The sequence below is a fragment of the Orussus abietinus genome, unplaced genomic scaffold, assembly GCF_000612105.2.
Source record: "Orussus abietinus isolate OABI.00-Male unplaced genomic scaffold, Oabi_2.0 scaffold54, whole genome shotgun sequence".
In the NCBI taxonomy this organism is placed as follows: Eukaryota; Metazoa; Arthropoda; class Insecta; order Hymenoptera; family Orussidae; genus Orussus; species Orussus abietinus.
The window spans coordinates 175,573-198,434 of record NW_019394260.1 but is presented as its reverse complement, the minus strand read 5'-3'; the positions used below and the strand labels follow the sequence as shown (position 1 = coordinate 198,434).

The following is a 22,862-nucleotide window of genomic DNA, read 5'->3' as shown; positions in this document are numbered from 1 at the left end:
AAACTTCGTGACGACGTTCTCCGGCCTTATCAGGGTACCAGGGATGGTGGAGGACCATCGCGGACCTTGAAGAGTCCGTCCACCCCCTTGGGAGCTTCCTCGGGGGGAAACGTTTCCACCACCTTGCCCAACCGAGAGAAATTCGAGGCGGAGAAAGTCCCGGAGGAAAAGGAAGAGAAGGCCTCTGTCGACCTCTCCTCCCCCTAACCCCCAGGGTGCCCCGAGTGCGCGGTCGAGGTATCGATTGCACGTAGCACACGCCACGCCGTGGAACGTCGGCTCAGGTGCCCGGATAACCTACTGACACTGATACGCTGCCACGTCGCTCGGAGTGCCTGACATATTTTCTTTTTTTCAGGGGTGCTCCCTCCCCCTTACACCCTTGCCCCCTGGACGGACTCCTGGAGATCGCGGGGGGCGCCTTTAGTATCGACCACCGAGGGGTCCTCTTCGGGGAGTTCATTAGTCCATCATCGACTGGGGGATCACCCGGGGAGGTCCCGATAAGGGAGGCTACTTCGTCCTCCCGATCGAGGTGGACGATAAGGTCGGCGGGGGTGGGACTCGGATAGGAAATCCAGGACCGGCCCTTCTTAGCGTCTCTGCCCTCGCCGCAAGGGTTATTACTCGCGAGATCTATATCTGGAACGCCCACAGGTTGCGCGGGCTATTCACGAGGAAGTAACACGCGAATCCAGTCGTCGACCCCGAGGAGGTGCTGATGACTCGCGCCCACGATATGCCGCAGCACTGACCTGCCTCAATCGTTCTTGCACCCTCGTCTGCGGTTTCTGGATTGATCCCGAGGAATCAGGGAGGGAATTCCTAATTGCTAGAAAATTCCTAATTGTGAGAAAACTCCTAATTGCAAGGAAATTTGAGGAGCCGATGTCTTGCGGTCACGATATGCCGCAGCACTGACCTGCCTCAATCGTTCTTGCACCCTCGTCTGCGGTGTCTGGATTGATCCCGAGGAATCAGGGAGGGAATTCCTAATTGCTAGAAAATTCCTAATTGCGAGAAAACTCCTAATTGTAAGGAAATTTGAGGAGCCGATGTCTTGCGGTCACGATATGCCGCAGCACTGACCTGCCTCAATCGTTGCACCCTCGTATGCAGTTTGGACTCCGCTGCAGTTTTTGCCCGACTTCGAAATTTCCGCAAAGAGGATAGGACGTAGCACGAGGAGGAAGTATATTCCCCGAGGTTGCCCTGCGGTTCCCGGGGGAGGGGAGTGGATGCCCCGCGACCGGTCTCCTGGAAGAATCCCCGGAAAGGTCCCGGCGGAATCCCGCGCGCTCCCGGGGACGCGTCTCGGTCAAAGCCTCCCCCGAGAGCCAGAGTAGGCCGGGACCTCGGACACCCCTCGAGCTTTCCCACCCTCCGCGCCGACCATCCCCGCCCCCGAAATCCAGACGTACGTCTCGTCTTCCCACATGTTGCGCCTGCAGGGGGTGGTGGGACTCGGTCCAGATACTCCAGATCCCGAAATTCCTTATCCTGGTACCCTTCATCCCGATATCCTCCATCTCGAAATTCCTCATCCCCATACCCTTCATCCCGACATTTTGCATCCCGATACTTCACCTCGTCTCGCTCCTCCCTCTCATGCTCATACTCCCCCCGAGTCCAAGAGTCACCCCTTTCCCAGGGGGTGAACCCCATTTCGGGTCTCTTGGGGAGTCCCGGTGGGTTTCCGGCGCCGCCCCCGTGGGATCGCCGCCGGCTCGGCTCGGCTCGGCCCGGCTCGGCTCGGCTTCCCACATGTTGCGCCTGGCGGGCCGGGTGCGCAGGCCCGGCAGGGAAGCCCGGGCCGACTCGGGAACGGGGACCCTCTCCGTCCCCGAGGTTGGTTAGTTACGCGGAGGCCGTCCGAAGGGGAGGGCGTCTCGTCGCGCGGAGAGAGCAAGCGAGACGCGGCACAGCGCGGCCCGAAGGCGGGAGAGAGAGGGAGCGAGGTACCGCGCTCGCCGGCCGCAGGTCCCGCGGGAATCCCTCGGCGGCGATCCCGGGGACCTATGCCAGCCGAAGGCTCCCAATAACCCTAACTGAGGTGCGTAAGTAGGGGGGTGGGGGGGGGGGGGGGGGGGGGGTAGATCGATGGGAAAGTGCTCGGTTTCGAATAAGAGGGAGAGCTGGGGGGAAAAGGGGGGTCCCGAATCGCGGGATCTCCCGAGGGGCGCATTCGATCGAGCTTCTCCTCCCGGGAACACTCGATCGCGATGTCGGGACCCCCGGGTCTAGGGGGAGGGCTGGGAACCGGGACAGCTGGAGGATAAGCCACGAGATAACCAGTGGGCGACTATGTAAGAGATAAGCGATAATGATTTTTTTTTTATATTTTCTTTTAAAGGGTTTTAACGTGTTTCAAGGCGTTTTGAGGGGTTTTCTCGGTGGTTCCCGATTATTATCCCATGGGAAGCCCTTGAGACCACCTTGAAGATTCACTACAAGGGTCCTAAGCGGTTTCGCGGCGATTATATCGTCGACGGGAGAGGGAATGGGATCGCGCCGATTATTCGGATCTCCCGAGGGAGTCGGCTCTCTCCTTCTCCGGGAAGGGGAACCCCGGGCCGGAATAACGCGGCGGATGCGGAATCGCCGCAGTTGCGGACCGCCGTGCGAAATGGAACCTCCGAGACGTGAGTCGAGTCGCGCGGGCCGCGCGAGTCGCGTCAGTCGCGGCAGTCGCGGCCGCGCTGCGAGTGATAAGCTGACCCGCGGCGAGTGATAACACAAGCCTCGCCGATAAGGCGTCTCGCGAGTCGAACGAAGCTTTTGCCGCGTAAGTTGCCGCGAAAGGGTTGCGGGGCGAGGCGAAAATCGGAAAGGGCGAGGGGGTGTCGCGATAGGGGGCGGGGGGGGGAACTAATTGGAAAGCTTCGCCGCGCAATTTGTGCTTTATCGCTTCCCGTTGTCCGCGGGGGTGGAGGAAACGTGTCAAAAGCTCTGCTCTTTCTCTCCCTCTCTCTTTCCCTCTTGAGTCTTCGCTCTCGTCTCCGTTCGCCTCCGCTTCTCCCGGAAATCGACGAGGGGGATGTCCTCTCATCCCCTTGACGGAACAACTCCCTCCTACCTCATCGGAGCTTTCGGGTCTTGAAGTGAAGCGCGAAAGAACTCGGGAGAAACGGAAGCGCGGAAATGCGGAGGAGATTGGACGGAAGTTTGGAAACCGCGAAGGACCCTCGACACGTTCCGGAAAATCCTCGTTCCGGATTTTTGACGGAGCTTTCGACGGTTTTATCCATTATCAGAAGAAAATGCTGATTGATAAAAGAAAAAAAAGAAAGAAAAAAAACATAATCGTTCTGGGGGTTTTTTCGGAGCTTTCGACAGTTGCACCTGTCGTCGGAGATAAGTGCACAATGTTGAATAAATACTTGTCCTGGATTTTTTGTCGGAGTTCTCGACACGTTCACCTGTTCTCCCTGGACAATTTTTCTCGCTGCGTTTCCTTTTTCGCGGGAAATTTCCTCATCTATCTTCCGACGCCTCCCGTATTCCCGTCACGCTCCCTCTCGCTCGTTATTGTTCCCCGGGTTTCTAAGAGAACGCTGGAAAGAATTCCCGAAGACCGGAAAGAGAGGAAAAGCCTGCGGTGCCAGGGGCTCGACAGACTATTTTTCGCGACCGCGACGCCTCTTTTTCCCCTTTTTCTGTTTTCACACCTTGCCCGGGATTTTCCCGAGTTTTTCCTCTCACCTGTCGGAGTCGAAAACGCCTCACCGCGGTGGAAATTCGCCGTTGAATTTTTCATCGTTCCCAACGTTTCCCAGCCAGTATCTACCAGTTATCGTTCCTCGTGGGAGGCAATTCTTTTCCATTCTCACTTACGGAACTCTGGTTGGGAATACGCGAAAACCGGAAGGTGAGGAAAAGTCCGCCGAGCCGCGGACTCGATACTATTTTTGAAACCGCAACGTCTTTTTTAACACCTCACCTTGCCCTGGATTTTTCGGGATATTCGGCTTTTCTCACCTGTTCGCGAGGAAAGATTCGCCCACGGGGGGGGGGGGGAAATTCCCTCGGAAATTTTCTGCCCCTCCCAACGTCCCCATTCGTTATCACTCGTTATCGCTCGTATCTATCGGTCTCGCGAAATCCGCGCGCCCTCCGCCGCGACACTTCCGCATCGCGGAGAATTCGTCCCGCGACGAATTCCGGACGGTTTTGGACAAGGCCGTTGCCCCCCTTCCCCCCGACGTCGTGGGCGCCTTCGACGTCGGAAAAGCGTCGCGCGTGTTTCTCCTTTCTTAAGCACCTTTTCTTCTTCTTCTTTTTCTTTTTTTCTTTTTCTTCCCCACGTTTCCCGCAAGCCCACGGCCGCATCTTGGCTCGCGGCCAGTCTCCGCTCTCCCTTGGCCGGATTTAGCCGCTCCTAGACGCGCGGAAAACGCGGCGATGTCGGACAAGCCGGATAAACCGCGGATTCGCAGTCTTGGTGATTTTTCCCCGATTTTTCCTGAACTTTTGGCGATTTTCTTATCCCCGAACACTGGCGAGGTGGCGAGGGTGGAGGGGCGTAAATGAAAATCTCGAGATCAAGGGAAAATTTGAGGAAAACCGAGAGAGCAGCGAGAGCAGCCCTCGATTTCCGCATTTTCCGGCGCCGCGTCTCCAGGAATTTCCGGGGATCACCTCAAATTGGAGCGATTTCCCCTCCTGAAGGGGAGGGATCCTCGAAGATGGGGTGCGGCGAGGTTCATCCTTCAAAAGTCACGGTTTCGAGAACGCGGAAAATCTGGGATTCCGGGGTGGAAAGCCCTCGAGGAGGGAACTCGTTCCCCAGGTCGTGTATTTTCGGTTCTTGGATCGAAAGCCCTGCGGGGTTCGCCCCCTCCCCATCATCTCTAACCCTCTTCCCACCCCCCAGGGGGTGGCTCGGTTGCGCCCTCCCGCGAGGTCGAAACGTCGAAACGTCGAAACGTCGAAACGTCGAAACGTCGAAAAGCCGAGACGTCGAAAAGTCGAAAAGTCGAGAAGTCGAAACCGTCGAATGAGATTTTTGCTCCGGCGAAAGGGGGGCGCGGAAACGTCGGAAGTTCCTTGTAGAAGGAGGAGTTGGATCCTCGTTTCCGAGTCACGGGAGTCAAAACCCCTCGAGGGCTTGACCTCCCGGGGGTTGGTTCGAGGGGCGTCGAAAGCGATTTCCACCCTGGTGGAGATACGAGGAGAAAGAGGAGAAGCGCACCCCCTCCGAAAAAAAGGGGAGCGAAAGCTCTCGTTTTCGCGTAAAGTCGATTTCCCTCCGCGAAATAATCCAGGGCGGAGGAGAAAAGTCACCCCCCTGCCCCCCCGTGCCCAAGGGGAGGGTCACCCAGAATTATCCGATCATCCGGCGGAGTCGATTAACCGCGACTTCTTGCCGGCCGCCATCTTGTCGGCACTGCCCCGATTTCGGCCGGAGAGAAGTCACTCCGGAGAGCTGCGAATGGGATCCTTTTCATGAATTCCGGGGGCTGGGGGGGCAGAGAGGGCCCTTTGGAGTCGACGAGATGTGCTTTATGCCGAAAGCGTACCCACCCACGCGATTTACGAAGCTTAGCCACCCCCAACCCACCCTCGTTTTCCACCCGCGACGGGGACAACCCCCAGACTTCCGGGACCGGTGGTAAATCCCGCCAAAGTGGCGGGAATTCGCGCCGGCGAAATCCGAAAAGCTGTCCTTGGGTCGACGAGATCGGGAGGGGGTTGCGGGGGATGATTCGGAAGGGTCGGGGAGATAATTTCCTTTCTTTTTATAAGTCCACCGGGGGCTTGTCAGGGCGTTGAGGCGAGAGTAGTGTGGCAAATTGACTAATCGCTTTGGTGGATATTCCGAGGGGTGGTTTCATCCCTCAAGATGTTCAGACTTGGGTCAGGGTCGGTAAAGAGCTTCTCGATTTTCAGGTCCGGGCGCCGCGAGGCGCGGCGGGACGGCCCCGATGCCGGCCAGGAAGGGCCTCCTCGCACCCCAAAACACCTTTCTGGACACCATCGCCACCCGCTTCGATGGCACCCGTAAGTAGAATGACTACCCCTGAATGCACCTGTAATAGCCTCAGGTACTCATATAGGTTACGGCACCGCATATTCTTGTAATAGCCGATGCAATCGATGCGCGCCTGCCTCTACTCAGGCGAGAAGCACGGCTTGCTCGTTACCTCGGATCGCAAGGTGGGGGTAACGAGTGCCCCCACTTTCGGTTTACATATTGCAGGGAATAACCGAGGCGCAGGGTACAGGGCGTCGCAAAATTTACCCGTCGCTAATTTGCCTCAAAATGGAGGCGAACAGTCCTGTACAACTTTTCTCCCAAGTGCATAATTTGCATGTAATTAATTATTTAAAAAAAAAACACCCGACCGCGGAAGCGTCGACTGTCGGGCACTAAGTCCCCCGCGATAATTAATTATTACTGGCAAACCATACATCGTAAAAGAATATCCTACAGGACTTTTCCACTCCATTTTTAACAAGGATAATGGTGTTTAAATGGTGAGCCCGAAATTTTGTTATTCCCGGTACTATAGTATGATGAAAGTGAATAATTACTCGCTAGACATTTCCCTGGTATAAATGTGCTTGTCTCGAAACTCTGCCGAGTTTCTTTACGGGATTCAGTTTGACCGTCGCCAAGGGGTTGAGAAAAGAAGATAGAAAATCGGATTTCATGCACCGTGCGTGACGTCCGGGAGTTTTTTCGGCTTTCGATTGGACTCGGGTATCCCGAGAGGGTTCTATCGGTTTTCCGAGCGACGGTCGAGGGAGGGGGGATGTCCAGGAGGACAGTAATTATTTGCCTCCCCCCCACCCATCCCTAGGGAATTCGCGGTCGGTGCACTTTCGCTGTGAATCCCGACCAGGGAGTTGACCTCCCATTTTCCTACCTCCTCGTTTCCCTCGTCTCCCTCATTTTCATCATTTTCCTCATCCTCTTCGCTTCCGCCACGCCGAATGGCCGATAATCGCCGAGACGGTTATCGGCTTTTCCATCTTCCCATCTTCCTCCCCCCCGTTTATTCCCGCGGGACGCGTTTCCCCAGCGCAGGAATGGAAAATCAGACTGGCGGGCGCGATCGTTCGGGGGATTACCGAAGGTTTGCCAGGAATCGAACAGCGCTCTGTCCAGGAATTTCACGCCTGCCAAGAGACGCCCAGAGAGCCCACTCGAAGCTGTCCAGGGATTCCGGCTAATCGCGGTAACTCGAGTCCCCACTGGTTCCCGTGGGTTCCCGGATTCCAGGCAGGTGCGAGGTAGGAATTAGGAGGGGGCGATTAACGGGATTTTCGCGAAACTTGAGCCGACCGCGAAATTCCCGGACAAAGGGCTCGATCGATCCCGCGGGAGCGAAGCTCCCTCGAAATAAGGCCCCGGGTCCCGGGAGTCCTACGGGAATCGGTCAACTCCTCGATAACTGATAACAAGCCCGCTAATCAGGATGTCTTCCCCCTTTACGGGAGATTTTACCACCCCCGAGGGAACTCTCAACTTTCTTCCCTCTTTTCTTCCCCTTTCCTCTCTCTTCCTTCTTTCGGTCACTCGCTTAGTTTCTGCCGGCGATTCGCGAAAATCGAACGTGTATCGTTATCAGGGGCAGAGTACCGCGAGGGGGACCGGGGGGGGGGGTCGATACGCGCCGTGAGTCATAAAACCGCGAATGATAGGATGGATGGAGGGGGGATTAAAATTTCTGCGAATATTTTTGGTGACTCGCGGATGGTGGCCGCGAGACGCGGAATGATGGATGAAGTTTTTTACGGGGGAGGGGGGGGGGCGAAGATCAAATTAAAGGAGGAGGGTAAAAAACACGTGAAAATTGAGCTTAAATTGACCGAATATAGGAAATTGATAGAGGAAGAGGAGGAAGGAAAAAAACGGGCGCAGATTCTGATGGGGTCTTGTGGGGCGGGGGAATCAACCCCCATGTCCGAATCGAGGGGGGAGGGTAAAGAACGGTAAAATCGAGGTTAGGTTTATCCAGGACGGGAGAATGGGAAATAGGAAGAGGCGGAGGAGATGCCTTCGCATGGGGTTTCATTCTACGAGGGGGGAAGGGGGGAATTAACCTCGCGAAAGAGGCCGTGGTGGAGGAAGCGAGTCTTTCCCCGAATGCCGATCGATCCTCTCGCCTTTCCACCCCTCGGTCGCCCGAAGGCGGGTCCGAGGACTCTCGACGGCACCCCGAGGGAGTCCCGAGGGAGCCGGCCCGGGATTCCCCCGGAATTTTCCGGGATTCTCGGGGGAATCTCGGTCCACGAGTCGGGTAAGCTAGATCGCGGGGTATCCCCGGGATGTTGAGGACAGTTCCTGGCGCGCCGCGATCCTCCGGGACTCCCGATCCCGAGGGATGAATTCCGGGCGCGAGTTACGCTCGTTAGATGGTCGGCGATAACGACGTTAATCCCGAAGTTGTCCGGCCGAGCCTTACGGGCTCGTAACCCTGGGAGGGCGCGAAACCAGCCGGAAAATTAGCGAAGTCCCGAGGGATAGGGACTCCCCCTTATCACGGCCCTCCTACTCCGGCGACGCGACGAACTTCCGGATTCCTTTGGCCGTGAGGTTGCTAAAGTCGTCTGAGAGATGCGAAATTCTCGAACCGGGACGAGGGGAGGAGCCCGGGTCCAGACGGGCGGAAAGTGTCCCTAGGGACTCGATCGCACGTCCCGAGGGTGGACACCCCCGAAAGGGGTGGCCCGCGTCAGGTCGGGCTCCATTTTTCTTCCCGAGGGACCATTTTCCAGGAGCATTAAATCCGCGACATTCCGGCCTCGGGGAAGGGAGGAAAAGGGGATGAACGGGGAACGGGGGCAGAGGGGGTGTTAGTCACAACCGGGCGATAACTTCTGGTCGATCGATCACCCCTCCCCTGGATGGGTCGCCCGAAAATCCCGCCTCGAAAAAGGACTTTTTCTCTTTTCCCTTTTTCCCTTTTCCTCTTCTTCCCTCCTTCTCCCTCCGCTGTCACCCTTGGACCTGGACATCCCCTTCGGGGATAAAACCCGCACGGAAAAAGCCATCGTTGGACTTTAACGACGACTCTCGGCTCTCTTTGCGGTTTTCATGAGTTTTTCCTACCCCATTCCCATTCCGCGCCCTCTTCCTCTTAAGTCGGCGGTTTTCCGGATCGGCGCGGAATCCGCGTTCCGCGTTTCGGCCGCCGATCGGAAAGCAGGCCGCGCGGGAACCGGCTAGGCGGAACCGTGAATGCATATTCCGGGGGTGGAAATTTGCATTCCAAATCTATGGACGCGCAACCCCATTCCTTTCACCCAGGGAGTGGCGGACGTTCGGACGCGTCCCGGCCGCGACGCGGAATTGCTCGTACATCACCGGAAACTTCGACCGTTACTTCGAGGCCGGGAAAGGGTTGTAACGGGTTTCGCAACCCCCAGGTCGTTAAAGCTGTCCCCCCGTATCCCTTTTCATCCGCCGCGTCGCGAAATTTTCCTCGAGCGAGGAAAACGTCTCTCTGGCTTCCTTTTTTCCTTGTGAGAGAATTACGCGCGGCGAGGAAAAATATCCCCAGGGCGAAGGGGACTATCGGGGGTGGGGAGGGGTGCAGGGGTGGGTGCTGCAGCTCCGAGTCACCTGTTGCGACGAGGCCTTTTCGGTTCGAAAGAGAACCACCCCTGTGGCGGTCTCTTGGAGAGGAATTCCAAACGCCTCTGACGGGGTGGCGGGGACGGAAACACTTCCCTGCAAGGGCTTCCGGGAATCGACTCGGGGGTGGAACCCGGAATTCCTATCGGAATCCGACCGAATTCCGGGAAGACTTCGGGAATGTCACCCGAAATCTCGGTTATTATTAAGTCGCTGCTTGGAGAGGGAGGAGAATTTGTTAAGGTTGTTAGGGGGTGAATTTTGACCAAGGGGTGTTGGAGACCATTTTACCTACTTATAGACAAATTTTTAAGATTCATCTCGAGGGGTGATCATCCCTTGGTCCTGAATCTCAGGATTTTTGTTCTAAAGTCGCGTTGCATCACATGCATCCCCTTGAGCAGGGGTAGCAGGGGGTTGCGCCCTTCGATCGCCTCTCAAAGCCTTGTCGGCGTCACCCTGTGGTGGCGTTATTAAAAAGGGAAAATGGAGGAAGGGAGAGAGAAACGAGGATGAGAGGAAACGGCGCAATTCCTAGGGAAAATGAGGAGCGCACATCGGGGGATGCGACGAGTCCCGTCGGGACGAAAAGTCGAGGGGGATGAAGGCGAGGGATCCGAGGGATATATCCTCCCTTATTAATTCAGGGGATTCCGCGGGAGAGACGCACGCGGGGGGCTTCCTGCGGAAGGTTGTGCGAGGGTGGTCGAGGCTGATTTAAGGGTTCTCTTCTGGCAAATGTCCTCCGGGGGTGGTCGGGGGTGGGTTCGTCGAGAACCTTGCGATCCACGGGAGCGATCATTATCCCGCGGGATCCGGGAACCCTGAGCTCGCGACCGACCCTCGTGGGTCGGAGGGGTGAACTCGTGAGGGTGGGAATCCTCGGGGGTGAGAATTCGCGTCTCGGGTTATGTCTCAGGGTGGTCGGGACCAAGTCTGAGCTTGGAGTCCCGAGGGAACGCGCTGAGTGTCCCGGCTCCCCTTGTTAGCCCTAATCGGGGGAAACTCGCGGCAAGCCCCCCTCAACACCTCACCCCCCCCCCCCCGAAAGGGGCGAACGAGACGGATCTCCCCCGAAACACCGGCCATTATCCGCGAATTTCCCGGGCGAAACTTTGCCAATTACTTTCTTTTATACCCTGGCGTCGATCGATGGTTCACAGGGGTGGTTTGCATACCACCCCTGGGTAGAGGGGCGTGAACGTCTCTCAAAGGCGAGAGGAAAATTCGAAACACCCCCGAGGAGTCCTTCCGAAACCGCTCTCCCTCTTCCCGGGTCGCGGGGGTGGAGTTACCCCGCGGTGAGCATCCCCTAGAATTTTTCTGGGGGAGAAAAACCGAGAATTACGGCTACAGGGGTGGAGGTGAAGGAAACGCCGGGAAAATCGGACAGGGGGTGATCGTGGTGTGAAATGTCACCCCCGGGAGATCCGTACGCACGTGCTCACCCTCGCGAGGCCTTGAACCCTCGGCTTCACCCCCTGGTGTACATGCTTTGGTTTACATACCTTGGTCTATATCCTTTGGTCTACATCCCCTGGTCTGCATTCTTTGGTCTGCACCCCTTGGTCGGCATTTTTTGGTTTACATCTCCTGGTCTACATCCCTTAATATACACTCTCTGGACGATTTCCCCGGAGTAAACCACCACGACCGAGAGAAAATCATCCCTTGTGCGGAAAAAATTTGCGAAAAACCCCTGTTTCATTTTTAACGTTGAAATGGCCGATGGGGTGGAACCACCCCTCAGGGTGCCCTCCCCAGTCCCGCTGCGGAACGAGAATCGGGAATTAACTGCCGACCCCGGGGCGTTATGCATTATTCCTGGGATCCGAGGGATGGTTTGCACGCGAGAAGGGGTTGTAACCGTAATTCCTCGTAATTCCGACAAACGGAAGGGTAAATCGCAGAACTGAGCCGCGAGACGTGCCGAGGGTGCAAGGTCGCGAGTACCTCCACCCCCGTGGGAGGACTCGCAGGGGTGGCTTCAAAGGACTCCACGTGCACCCTCACCCCCTGCGTGGAATTCCGCGTCCGATCGTCACGTAGGTATAATCCGGTTCTTTTTCTGCCCCTGAACAGCCGCGAGCTTCCGCTCGCGAAAACGGCACAGTGGAGAAAAAATTCAGTATAGGGACGTTCAGAAGACATCCGCCGCGATTCCGCAGCGGAACCGCACCAGATTTCTGGTTAAACATTGTCTGCGATTGATCCTCTTGGTCCACCAAGAAGCACCCTCGTTACCGGCAACTCTCTCTCTCTTTGCCCCGGCCGACTTGCGGAAGGACCGCGCGGTCCTTCCGCGCGGGTGCACCGCGTTAAAGAGCGCCGATCCATAACTCCGGCGAGTCGGGAGGCGAAACAGGAGGAGACCCAGTTTCGCGATATCTCGGCTTTGTGCGGGGCCGAATCCGCGGGGATTCCGCGCGGGGAATCCGCGGAAAGGATGAAACGCGGCTAAAAATAGCGCCCGCCGGGGGCCGCATTCGATTACAGAGAGCCGAGGAACCGTCGCGGAAACGCGTTTCCGCAGCTCGCACCCGCGACAAATTGCATCGCTCTCATGTTCGTCCTTTCTCCTCGCGAAGGGGTGGAGGTTCATCACGAGAGGAGGAATGTTCAAAAGCGCCCTTTTAAGAGGGTTGAGGTTCAAAGGGCCCATGTGAAGATGGTAGGGGTTGAAAACCCTTTTCTTGAGAGGGTGGAGGTTCGAAAGCGCCATTTTTAGGAGGTGGAGGTTCCAAATACCCATCTCGAAGTGGAGGGAGTTAACAATCCCCTGAATAGGTACAAAATTCGAAAACCCCCACCTGCGGGCGTGGAGGGTTAAAATCTCCAGTTTGAGAAGATGGAAGGGCTTTCTAACCTCCTTTTGAGAGGTTTGAGGTTAGAAAGCCCCCCTTGAAGACGCAGAGGTTCAAAAGCCTCCCCTTCTTGGGCCAGATTTCAAAGCCCCCTCTCAAGGGGTGGAAAACCCCCCTCGTGAACAGGTGGAAGGGCGGAAGGTCTCTCTTCCGGGCTTTTGAGGGCAGCTTCCGGTTTCTCGTTTCAGACAGCAACTTCGTCTTGGGGAATGCCCAGGTGCCCTCGATCTACCCCATCGTCTACTGCTCGGACGGGTTCTGCGAGCTGACAGGGTTCGCGCGCGCCCAGATCATGCAGAAAGGGTGCGCGTGCAAGTTCCTCTACGGGCCGGAAACCAAGGAAGAAGATAAGGCAGCCATCGACAAGAGCCTCGAGAGTAAGGCCGAGCTCAAGAGGGAGGTCGTGTTTTACAAGAAGAACGGTAAAGCCTCCCTCTCACCCCCTCTATCTCGTTCTTCATCCCCGTTAGCGAGAAGAATCGATACGACCCCCACCGGACACCGATGGCATCTTAAGCAAAACCCCGGAAATACCTCGCGATATTAATTTCAGGATCAGGTGGATGTCCCGATTAAGGCGGCGAGCGCGGAGGGGCTGAGCGCCGCCATCTTGGAAAAGACCGGATCGAAGCGGATCTCGTCCCCGGGATATTATAATTAATTATTAAGGACTCGTCAGGGAGGCAGTCATCCGGTCGAGGTGTAATCAGGGTCCTTCCGGGGTGGGGCGCTAATTGGCGGAATTAGGAGCGAGATTTTTTTCGCAGAAAAATCAAGAAAAAGGGAGGAGACTCGGAGGTCCTTGGACGCCGGGGAAAGTGTCCTCGAGGGGAACTCGTTAAGGAGTTTCCTCGGGGAGGATAATTTCCCGGCTGGATCCGAGCCCCGAGGTGCTCAATTAGGCCTTCCCAGGCACGAAGGACGAGGATACGCGGCAACCCTCGCGATTTCGATGCTTCGAGAGGTCCTTGAATGGCTCTTGATCAAAATTCCTTCCTTCAGGAAGCCCCTTCAACTGCCTCCTGGACATCGTGCCGATCAAGAACGAGAAGGGCGACGTGGTCCTCTTCCTGGCATCCCATAAGGACATCACCCACACGAAGGACTTCCAACTCTGTGAGTCGTTCGACAGTGGTGAGTGCACCTGGGCTTCGCATCGGCACAAGTTAGGAATCTTCTTTTTTTTTTCCCAGAGGGTCCTGCGAGTCCCGAGGGACTCCTAGAGAGTCCTGCGGGATCCTGCGCAGGCTTTTTGCATGATTTTCAAGTCGATCCTCACGCTTCCCTCACGGCGCATGAATCGGCACGCGTTAAGGCCCACCTGGAACGATCGAGGCTTTTCTACGAACTCCCGAGGGATGAAACTGCCGGGAGGTGTTGGTTTTTACTCCTTGAAGACTCCCTAGAGGAGCAGAATTTTTCCTCGGATTTTCCGATCGCCCTTTTTTTCAGTTCTCCTTCTCCTCGTTTCTGCGCTTTTACGTTTCTAATCCTTCCAGATGCCAACGGGAACCTGGACCCGGAGGCTCCTCCGGCGAATTATGGGAGACGCAGGAGTCGAGCTGTCCTTTACCAGCTTTCGGGACACTACAAGCAGGATAGCAAGCACAAGATCAGCTTGAACAACGTAAGCACCATCCGCCATCTTGGAAATTAATTTCCTGCTCTTAAAAATTATTTCAAACGAGATTGAGACTGAAATTCAGGAGTGCGTCGGGTGTCGCACTGAGAAAAAATAAAAAAGTTGGTCGACATATACATATACACACATATATATATATATGTTTCAGTTAACTAATTTTTTTTTCTCATGGTGGATATCGATTTACCGCGTTGCGTCGCCATGGAAACATAATTTTTAAAAATCGTATGGAAACACTCATCGATTTGCGTCTTAAAGTATTAAATTTAACGATCTAAAGAGGTAGAAGCCCTTTTTCGAATTAATATTTCCTGAGAACGTAAGTCGCATCTAAGAGGCACCCCGAGAAGAATCGGGCGAGAACAAAATGGCGGCCGCCGCCATCTTGGTTCCGCGCGTGGCTCGGCTCGAATGGCAGTGGAACGGGGAAAGGAAAAGTGCGAGCCTCGCGGTCGGACGCATTCATGCCCGTTCTCGGCGTCTTTCTTCCTTGGGAGCACTTCTCGGATTAATATTCGCTGCACCTGCTCCCTCGAGAGGACTTACGGGCGTTCGAGAGGAACTCGAGTCTCTTGCAAAATGCATGGAAAATGGCCCCGCTCGTGATTCAGAGCCGCGGGGAATGGGGAAAAAATGAGGGAAAGGGGGGAAGAAGATGGAGCGACGCCGGTCGAGGCTACGGAATAAACGGGGCGGATAAAAAGGACACGCCGAGAGGATTTATCAGAATGGAACCAATCGCGCGGCCATTTGCATATCCCCGGGAGGGGGGCGGGCGGGCGGGCGCCACCCTCGAGGACGCGACTTACGTTTCCATCTCGGCCGCCTCGAATTCGATTTGCGAGCGGCGGTGCTTAAAGCTCGACGGCGAGTTTTAAAGTTCGTTAGAGGGTCGACCTACCCGGCCGCCATCTTGGTCTCGGCGACGCCGAACGGCGCGCTCTCCCCCGTGAGTTTGGTAACGGAATTCCTTTTACGAGATCCCCGAGGTCGCTCCTTTCAGAACCTCCTCCACTCGGCCGCGGCGCCATTGCCCGAATACAAGACCACCGCCATCAAGAAGTCGCAGTTTATCCTCAGCCATTACGGCTGCTTCAAGTCCTGCTGGGACTGGCTCATCCTGATTGCGACCTTCTACGTGGCCATTGTTGTGCCCTACAACGCGAGTTTCGTCAACACCGACAGACCTACCATGGTCAGCGACGTCGTCGTCGAGGCGCTCTTCATGATCGGTGAGATATACATGGGGGAAATTATGCCTCAGGGTCTTTTCCAAGACCATGGTACCAAGCCCAAGGTCAACGCTCGACCGTGGAAGACCAAGGCACGAGTATGCTTGGTCTATGCACGAGTATGCAGAATCAAGACAGAGATGATTAAAGTCTTGATCTTGATATTGCATCTCCTTGTCACCAGCTCTGAAGCCCTGAAGAGTCCTTGAAGAGGTCGAAGGAAAAAAGATCTATCGCAATCTCTCTCGCTCTCTGGAATCCGGAAACGCGCAAACGAGATGATTCCCACCCCCTGGGGGTGGAAACTCGGAGTGGCCAGGCTCCGTTTCCGCGACAAAGAGCGAGAGGACCCTCGGCAAATAAATCGACACCCCCCGAGTGGCTCGTTACACCCTAACCAACGTTTCAACCCCCCCCCCGACACATCCGCCTCCAGTTAGTTGGCTCCAAGTAGTTCCCCCCATTTTCCCGAGGAAATATTTGGTTATCCCCCGGCGGGGGATAGGTTTCTTTGCCAGGATAGTCCCTCGCCAATATTTAGCTACCCTCTGGGGGTGGAGAGCATCTCGGCAAGGTTAGAGTCTCCCCGGGGTGGCTTTTTCACAGGTTTCTCTTTAGGGTACTCCCTTTTTTTTCTCCGGTCGACCGGGAAAATCCCTTCGGAAAGTCGGCGGAATAGAAAAAAAAAGAGTTTCAGTTTAAATGGTGGAGGCGAGGGGTGGTTTATTAAATTCCTGGGATTTGGGGAATTTATCGGACTCCGATTTTGCGAAATTCCGGCCTGGGAAGGGCGAGCTTTGATCTTCAGGGCCTGCAAGCTGGAATCTCCAGTCTGGTGAGAGTTTTCCGCCAGCTTGGGGCTTCAAAGGGGCGATCATCCCTCCCTTTCGATGATTATTCCCCCGTTAATTCCGATTAGTGAAAGCTGATTAACCCCACGGTCGGCTCGGGAAGGCTCGACGGTCGTTTTTCGTCGATGTCTCTCTTCATGGGGCTCTTCGGGTACGCCTGGCACTTTCTTGGGGATCGACTTCCCTCGGGAGCCGTCCCTTAACTCTCTCGACCTTTTGTCCGCAGATATCTGCCTGAATTTTCGGACCACCTACGTGAACAGGAAGGGCGAGGTCGTCAGCAACAGCAAATGCATCGCCGTCAACTACCTGAAGAGCTGGTTCCTCATCGACCTCGTTGCAGCGCTGCCCTTCGACCTCCTCTACGCCTCGGACGTTTATAGTGGTGAGGTCAGTGTTCCCAATTAAATCTGGCGAGGCCAAATCCCCATTTCCCGCTTGAGGATGAGCCCTGAAGAGGGCAACTTCGTGGTAGAGTTTGGAAAATCGAGAGGGCCTCCGGAAATAGAGTTTAAGGATGAAAAGGAAGGACCATCTTCCGGAATTTCAGCCCCAAACCGCGTCCTGTTTTAACGCAGACCCTGAAGTACCCTCCTGGACCGGGAACCTCCTCGCGTTCTCCAAACGACCACCGACCTGAAGACCTTATCGTAATTCCCCACCTCCGTAAAACTCGACCAACGTCACGCGACCACCCTCTTCGGCAACTCGAAAATGTCTTTCTCGACGGAGATAAAGGGAACACCGAGAACGTGGGTCAAAGGCGAGATGGAAGGTGATATTCTTCTGGAATAACCGATCAAGAATCATCTTGAAGAGCCCAACTCGCTATCGGTCGACTCTGATACTCGATATCTCGAGTTCGCGGGGTCGACGCTCGACCTCGGTCGACGTCGCTTGGCTTCATTAAATTACTCTATTAATCACGTCTCCACTTTCTGGGGCCTGCGACATCCCCGGGGAACCCTCCCTCGAGGAGGCCTGATCGATGCACCGGGGTGCATCGTCGATTTCCCCACCCCCAGGTTGTCTATAAACAGCCGAGCCGTTGAATCCCTCTCCCTGGTGGGAACTCTTCGGCGAAGTCTTCGGCAAGAAGTGGCGACATCCGGGACCTTGACCCTGACCCACGTCACACGGAAACTCCACTCGAAATCGTCATCGGATCTTAAAGAGCCTCGAGGAAATCCCCAGGATAAAAATCCTCCCTCTTCTTCTAGGAGTCCAGTCACAGTCACATCCACCTGGTGAAGCTGACGAGGCTGCTGAGACTCGCCAGGTTGCTGCAGAAGATGGACAGGTACTCGCAGTACAGCGCGATGATCCTGACCCTGCTGATGCTGTCCTTCACCCTGGTGGCACATTGGCTGGCCTGCATCTGGTTCGTCATCGCTGAGAAGGAGAGGCTGAGGAACGACAAGGACTGGAACCTCGGTGAGTGGGAAATAAAAAGGGAAGAAAGGAGAACCAGTGGGGGCGAATAAACGGAGGGGCCGCTCCCGGAGGATCAGCCTGTTGCGCGTGGGAGGATCCCGCTGCAATTTGGCCGATTCCCAGCTCCTGTGGGACCTGTCCTCCGGGGTTGGGACAGTTTCGATTTCCACGCCGCTTTCCACCCCCCTGAAAATTTACGAGCCTTGCTCTTAAGTGAGAGATCTCGACTTCCGACGTGCCGGAGGGGTTTTGCCCCATCGATCTTCCCCCGGGGTGGCGCGACCCGCCCGGAACCCCTTGGGGGTGGCGAGGCCTATCTCGAGGGAAAAGTTTCTCATGAGCATGTACGTACACCCCTATGTACGTCTACATACGTTTATATACATCGGGCCCCGTATGTACCTACATACGTGTTCTCAAAGTCCAACTTTTCGAAATTCCCGGACACACCCCCTCCTGGACCACCATCCCCAGCGAGACAACGCGTAACGACGTTCTGTCCGATTGCGAGGGAGGTTTTTTCCGGTTCGTTTCCGGTTCTTTTCCGGCCGAGGGGAAGATTCGCAAAATCGAATCCACCCCCCTGGCACGTATGACCCGAAGGGGTGGACGAACGGAGATGGTACCTCGTCCAGCACCCAGCTACCGGTCCATTGACCACATCCGTGCTCAATCGACTCGATCGATCGCCTGCAAACGATGCGATTGCGAGTACCGAGTAATCACATCTCGAATTATTCCCGATTTCGAAGCAATTCCGGGACATCTGCCGCTCGTAGCGGATTCGCACGGATTTCGTGGTTGGACAGGTAGTGATGGACTGCGTCCAGGTTTAGTCCGATCTCCTGGACCGATGGGGTCGAAGAGGCGGGCCCGGGCACGATAGTAGGGCACTCGGTGGAGGTCCTGAAGAGCTTTTTAGGAGGTCGTCGAAAATCGCAGCTGGACGTAATTCGCTCCCTCTCACGTCAGGATGGATCCACAGCCTGGCGGACCGCCTCAAGATCCCTGTGCAGAATGTCACCTATGCGGAAAGCTACATCACGGCTCTCTATTTCACCTGCAGCAGCCTGACATCCGTGGGCTTCGGGAATGTCTCCGCCAACACCTCCCCCGAGAAGATATTCTCCATCTGCACGATGCTGGTCGGAGGTAAGATCCAATTAGCAAGGTTTAAGGGGTGCAGCGTACACCGATAAAAATGCCCATGTAAATTCACTCAATGGGTCATCTCGAAGCTACAAGAAATTGCAGTGAAGTTCCATCTACGTGATAACACATTCGGCATCTTTGATATACAATGTTATGACGTATTTATGCAATTTTTAATTGGGAATTTAATGTACCTTACGTTTTTCCACGCGAAAGTTCAATTACGAGGTGTGTGAAAATATATGGAAATTTTTGGGGATTTTTATCAGTGAGTAGGATTGGTGGTGAGTCTTCAGGGTCCCCCTTTTTTACAGCGCTGATGCACGCCGTGGTGTTTGGAAACGTCACCGCCATCATCCAGAGGATCTACTCTAGGAGGTCCCTCTACCAGACCAAGTGGCGAGACCTGAAGGACTTCCTGGCACTACACCAGATCCCGGAGGAACTGAAGCAGCGCATGCAGGATTACTTCCAGACGACGTGGTCCCTGAACCACGGCATTGACATTCATGAGGTAAACTGCGGCGGCTTTGAAATCCGCTCGAGAGGAGGAGAGTTGAGGGAGGATCCCCGATTTCAGACGCTGAAGGAGTTCCCGGAGGAGCTGCGGGGAGACGTGTCCATGCACCTGCACAGGGAGATCCTGAGCCTGCCCATCTTCGAGGGAGCCTCCCAGGGCTGCTTGAAACTGCTCTCTCTGCATATTAGAAGCAACTTTTGCGCCCCTGGGGAGTTCCTGGTGCACAAGGGGGATGCCCTCTCCTACATCTACTATCTCTGCAACGGGTCCATGGAAGTGGTGCAGAATAACATGGTTGTGGCGATTCTGGGTAGGTTCCTGGGCCCTGGGTACTTCGACCGAATTTCTAAATGTAGATTTATGGTCGATACGATGTGGTCATCAGGTAAGGGCGACCTGGTGGGCTGCGACATCAGTGGTCATCTCCATTATGGAAATAATGGGGGTGGCGGGGGTGGTGGAGGTGGTGGAGGTGGCGGAGGAGGCCAAATCGACGTCGTCGTCAAGTCCAGCTGCGACGTCAAGGCTCTGACTTACTGCGACCTGAAGTGCATCCACATGCAGGGTTTGGTCGACGTCCTGAGGCTCTACCCGGAGTACCAGCACGAGTTCGCCCAGGACTTCCAGCACGACCTGAGCTACAACCTGCGGGAGGGTTACGAGGCCGAGGTGGGTGGTTCCCTGGGTAGGATGATCGGACTCGAGGCTGAAAGCCGGGGAGAAAGGGGAACCTAAAGTGCCTTCGGCTTTCAGCAAGAGTCCGACATGAACGGGGTGCCGTCCCTGACGCTGCCCTCCATCAGCGAGGACGACGAGAACGCGCCCGAGGAGGGCGAGACTTCGCCCTTGTCGCCACCTAACAGGTCGCCACTACACACGGCGACCAGTCCGCGACATGCCAAGTTCAGGTGAGGCTCGAATTTAGGGACCATCGCTGATAAGAAGTTGGAAGTAGAACAATTGGTTTAATACATGGATCTGGTCCAAAGAGACGAGTACAGGGAAGGCAGGAGATCAACGACGAGGAGCGTTCTGGTACGAGGTAGGACTGTCCAGATGATGGGCCAGAAGTCCATGGATGATCATCTCCCAGGATCCGTTGAGAGGCTGGACTCCCAGGTGTCCACCTTGCATCAGGACGTGGCCACCCTCAGCTACGAGGTTGGTTCGCCTTGCGAGGGATTTTCAGGGTGGTCTTCAGGGTGGCCTTCAGGATGGTTTCAGGATAGTCTTTACGGTGTCGAGCCAGGAGGCGCCCCTGAGGTCTATTTCCTTCCTCAGGTGAGGAACGCCATCCAGGCGCTGCAGATGCTGGCCAGCTCTCCGCAGAGCAACCCCAACCTGCCGACGCCTGCTGGTCGAGGAAGTGGCCTGTTGGCCAGGAGCTCATCCCACCCCCCGGACGCCCTCTGCTGGAACCCGCCAGCCAGGATGATCAGCGTCGGGACGCAGACCGACTGGCCGGCGGACATGATGGAGGAGTGGGTCCGAGCGAACCCTCATCGAGTTCTGAGGATTCTGGGTCTGGAACCGGAAGGGATCCCCAGACCGATGCCTCCCTCGCCGACCCCTTCGCCGTCTTCCCCGCCACCACCGCCATATGAACCATTGTCTCCATTGGTGGGCACGCCGACGCAGACGCCACCCCAATCGCCAGGTGATTTCATCTTACAGCTGCCTCTTCGTGGTCTGGGTCAAAGGATGTCCAGCTCTTCCCATTTGAGATCCAAAACCATGATGGTTTGGTTCTACATTCACGTCCACCCTTTTCCAGGAGCCAACGAGTACAGGTCCAGTGTCGTCGTTCCTAGAGTCTGCCGAGTCCCGGGGATCTGCTGGGATTCCCGAGGCAAGCTTTCTCACCGCTTCAGTGCTGGCGACGCCGACGACTCTTCAGGGCTCTGCCGACCCTTCGACGATGCTTTCGGACGCCTGCCAGAGTCCAGGTCCCTGAAGTTCGACCCCTTCGACAGTTGAGCCGCGTCGTTCAACGTTGGACGTGCAACCGGACCTCTGATTAAGGGTGACGTCTCCGTTTGGGAGGAGAACGGGGAATCCCGCGGCTCGGGGGATTCCCAGGAGCCAAATCCGGGGGCGGACTCGGAAATCCTAATTTATCAACCCTGAACCCTGAAGATGTCCTCGAGAGAGGCGTACCCCTCGTCCCTCCCGTCACTAGCGATGAGCAAGGTAGACCTTGGTCATCGCCATAGTCTTGGTCTTGCAGAAGTGCAAGATCGAGATTAATACCATGACCTGACCATATCTTCAAGGCCAGGATTTAAAATCGTCATGGTCTTGGTCTTGCACTTCCTCATCGCTATCCGTCACTGCCGGACTTTGCCAAACCCCGCTTCCAGCCCGGCGAATTTTTTTCGGCTCTCTTCTCGGAGGATTTGCCGACTATCGCCAGACGGATCCACCGTTAAAAACCCTAGACTAGGGATAGTAAAAAAAATCCCCATCCTCCAGCATCTCTAATCGGCTCCTCATATTAGGTCCGGCGTTGCTTCGCTTCACGCAGATTCCTTTAGTGTGCTCTTCTGACTAGTCACTCTTCCAAGGAGAGTCTCTCTCTCTATCTTGCTCTCACTCTCGTCTCGTCCCAGATTTTCTGCGACGAGCTGCACCCGCGAATTTTCCGCAACCCCGAAGGGAGGGTAATGCCGCCCAAAAATCCCAGGGCGATTGTAAATAGATATGCGATATCGAAAATGTGTGATAAAAGGGAAAAGATGAGCACGGCTTTGGCCATGTGCACAAAGTATTCTATATATACATATATTATATATATATACATATTCGTTCGACTCTCTTCACCGCAAGCTGCGAGATATAAAACGTGGAGGAGAAAATTCCTGGCTTCCGGGACTTCCCAGCCTCGCAGGTCGCGGTGAACGCGCACTATTTGATAAATATTTCATATATTTTGTTATACCGTTTCTATATGCTCTCTACGTTGTAACTGAAGAACGGCCAACATGGTGCACACACCGTGGGATCCCGGGTCGATGTTTTCCGACGTACGGGCCACTTCCATCGGTCCCTAGACCCTAAGAGCCTGATAAGACTCAGGTCGAAGGATGGAAATCGAAGGCGATCCCGAAATTTCTCACCCAGGAAGGCAACGTGGATCTTCGACCTAGAGGGAGTCCCCGAAGAGCCTCCAGAAAATCCAGGGAATCCAGGGAATCCCCTAGGACGATTCGCCATGGAAACTCAACCTCCATAGACCTGGCGGAAAGAATAAAATGACTAAAGGCGAGGTGGAACCTCCCTAGACACTTCTGTCCTTCACTCCGAGGCATGGTACCTAATAATAGACGAAGAACAAAGGATTTCGAGACCATTTGATGGAACGCGTCTTGTTGAAGCAATAAAAGAAAGACGACAGGTGTGGGAGGCACGGGGAAAGGAAAGCGAGATCTCGGAGCAACATTTGCGAAAAAGTCGAAAATACATATCGAGATTCGCGGTATAAAGGTGGCGGCGGAGGAGAGGCGGAATCGCCGGGGGAAATTAAGTAATAAAGAGCGGATGTGATCAAAGGGGCTCTGCAAGTTCCGCAAACACCCCGTCATCGG

General features: G+C 55.5%; 1 protein-coding gene across 1 annotated transcript; it reads left to right on the top strand.

Annotated features, from left to right (window-relative positions):
* The first annotated feature begins 1,974 nt into the window (after nt 1-1,974).
* Nucleotides 1,975-22,511, top strand: LOC105700896 (potassium voltage-gated channel subfamily H member 8). Its single transcript, XM_012427154.1, has 16 exons — nt 1,975-2,053; nt 5,890-6,000; nt 12,636-12,869; nt 13,450-13,581; nt 13,947-14,074; nt 15,093-15,321; nt 16,399-16,562; nt 17,393-17,606; nt 18,579-18,758; nt 19,073-19,272; nt 19,339-19,588; nt 19,664-19,947; nt 20,032-20,186; nt 20,268-20,439; nt 20,560-20,935; nt 21,053-22,511. The coding sequence occupies exons 2-16, from the start codon at nt 5,925-5,927 to the stop codon at nt 21,253-21,255; spliced, it is 2,997 nt and encodes a 998-aa protein (XP_012282577.1). The 5' UTR covers nt 1,975-2,053; nt 5,890-5,924; the 3' UTR covers nt 21,256-22,511.
* The last annotated feature ends 351 nt before the right edge of the window (nt 22,512-22,862 follow it).

What these genes read in the sequence shown, in the direction of transcription:
- LOC105700896 (XM_012427154.1), top strand. Translation starts at nt 5,925, where the DNA reads ATGCCGGCCAGGAAGGGCCTCCTCGCACCCCAAAACACCTTTCTGGAC. An exon ending in CTGTGAGTCGTTCGACAGTG is followed by an intron (nt 13,582 to 13,946) that starts GTGAGTGCACCT and finishes TAATCCTTCCAG; the next exon opens with ATGCCAACGGGAACCTGGAC. An exon ending in CGAGGCGCTCTTCATGATCG is followed by an intron (nt 15,322 to 16,398) that starts GTGAGATATACA and finishes TTTTGTCCGCAG; the next exon opens with ATATCTGCCTGAATTTTCGG.